General features: G+C 30.4%; 1 protein-coding gene across 1 annotated transcript; it reads right to left on the bottom strand.

Annotated features, from left to right (window-relative positions):
* Window positions 1-428: 428 nt before the first annotated feature.
* Window positions 429-1,750, bottom strand: LOC119589063 (mitochondrial carnitine/acylcarnitine carrier protein-like; the record flags this gene model as incomplete). Its single annotated transcript, XM_037937639.1, is given in 1 exon segment — window positions 429-1,750. A coding segment is annotated over 1 exon segment (189 nt), but the record flags the coding sequence as incomplete, so codon positions are not given.
* Window positions 1,751-1,920: the final 170 nt, after the last annotated feature.

Genomic DNA, 1,920 nt, shown 5'->3' with positions numbered 1-1,920 from the left:
GACCCTGAAGGGTCTGTATAGAAATTTGAATACAAAAATAAAAATAATAAAAATAATAACACATTACAATCTGCTGAGATAATATGGAGTCAGCTCAATAAAAAAGCAGATAAAGTTGTACAGTACATAAAAAACCTGTTTGTATAAACACTGCTGAAGGTGCCATAATCAAGACATAATGTCTCTACTAATTTCCAAACCTCTATATTCAAATATCAATCCTATAATATTTTCCAACATCTATTTTTGGATCAAGTATAATTAATGGGAGTATCCCATTAGCCACCCTTATAAGCATCATAATATAGTTCCATTGCTACCATGGAACCTATGGGGTACAGTTTTGGGAAAGAAGCTTTAATCAGTAATAAACTGGTATCCAACTATTCAAGGACTGACATTTGGGACAAAAAGGAAAGAAATACTACTTTTTGTAACTGTCTCTAATATATTTATCTTTTTTTTTTACTTTATATAAAAACAGGAAATCTAACAAGCTCCATATCAAGGTTAAGCTGTCTGTAAGCTTTATGGAGAAATATACAAAGTACACTAAATTCATTCAATACTAAGCAGCTAGTTATGGGATAGCAAAATAGTCTCAGGTTTTACATTTATCTTTTGTCTGCACTTAGGTAGCCCATATGCATAAAATACAATACAGTATGAAAAAATATTTGTTAACTTAATTGCATTGTTCATATCTGCTTTAAACAGCAGTAGTATTACACTACATATGGTAAACTATAAAAGAACCTTTCTTGACCTTTTTAAATATCATATTACATGTTATAATACAATTCTTACAAGAATATATAGTACAATAGATTTGGAGGATGTTTCAGCAAATATCTTTTGACTATAAATGGCAGTAAGAGATATTTATGTTATTTTGTCTAAAATCAAGAAATGATTTATAGTTTCAAGAAAAGAAATAAAATCCTACATTTACCGGCAAGGCAAACATGGGAGGGACGGTGTTATGCAGTTTCTCACAACAGCACACAGCTCATTATTCATAACATTCAATCTCCACGGTGCAATATGATTTTAACTTACAAATTTACTACTTAGGTATTACTAACTACATGTGCATTATTCATATATTAAAGTGGTGTATTACTGCATATAATATTCTAAAATATGAAACAATGCCACTGTCTGCACTACAACACAAAAATGCCATATTTTTTTCCTGAGCAATATTTTCTTTCACTGTTTTAAGATTCCTGTCAGTTATAATAAAAAAACATTCACAATTTTCTAAATTATCTTCTTGCTTAACAACACATTTTATATAATGTAATGGCTCTGCTCTATATATCACTAAGAACTTATTCCTGTATTATATGAATTATCATATTCCTTAATTTCTTTGAAAAGTTAGAATTTGTTTACATTAAATTCATAAAAACAGGCAAATGTATTACTTATAAGGACAGAGGTATTGTGCATGGCTAAAGTTGGGTGAGCTGACCTCATGCTGTCTGAAAAATTATTATTTACAATTCAAGTTCAAATTGTATATGACTATAATAAATGTTCTATCAATCATCAACCTTTACAAATTTGGTGCCATATAATTGAGGAATTTAATGGCAACCTCATAACCTAAGAAACAAGCAGCATTTGCTGGGAAAGCCCTGATCATCACTGGGGCAACTCCTTTGAAAAGGGCACGAGGACCTTCAGTCCTCATGATGTCAACAAACACACTTCGGATGCCATTTGGATACTTCCCTTCAGGAGCTGGAAGAAAAGTGAATACAGATATTAAACATCTACACAAAGTGAATAAGAAATTCCAGTAGCCTAAAATATATTGCTGCACAATAACTATGAAACAATTTTTAGCTGAAAATCATATTCTTTAAGTCAATAAAAACAAGAATTTCAACAAAGGCTTAAAAATGTAATAAA

The sequence above is a fragment of the Penaeus monodon genome, chromosome 25 (genome assembly GCF_015228065.2).
Source record: "Penaeus monodon isolate SGIC_2016 chromosome 25, NSTDA_Pmon_1, whole genome shotgun sequence".
Lineage (NCBI taxonomy): Eukaryota > Metazoa > Arthropoda > Malacostraca > Decapoda > Penaeidae > Penaeus > Penaeus monodon.
This window is presented reverse-complemented; position numbering and strand designations above follow the sequence as displayed.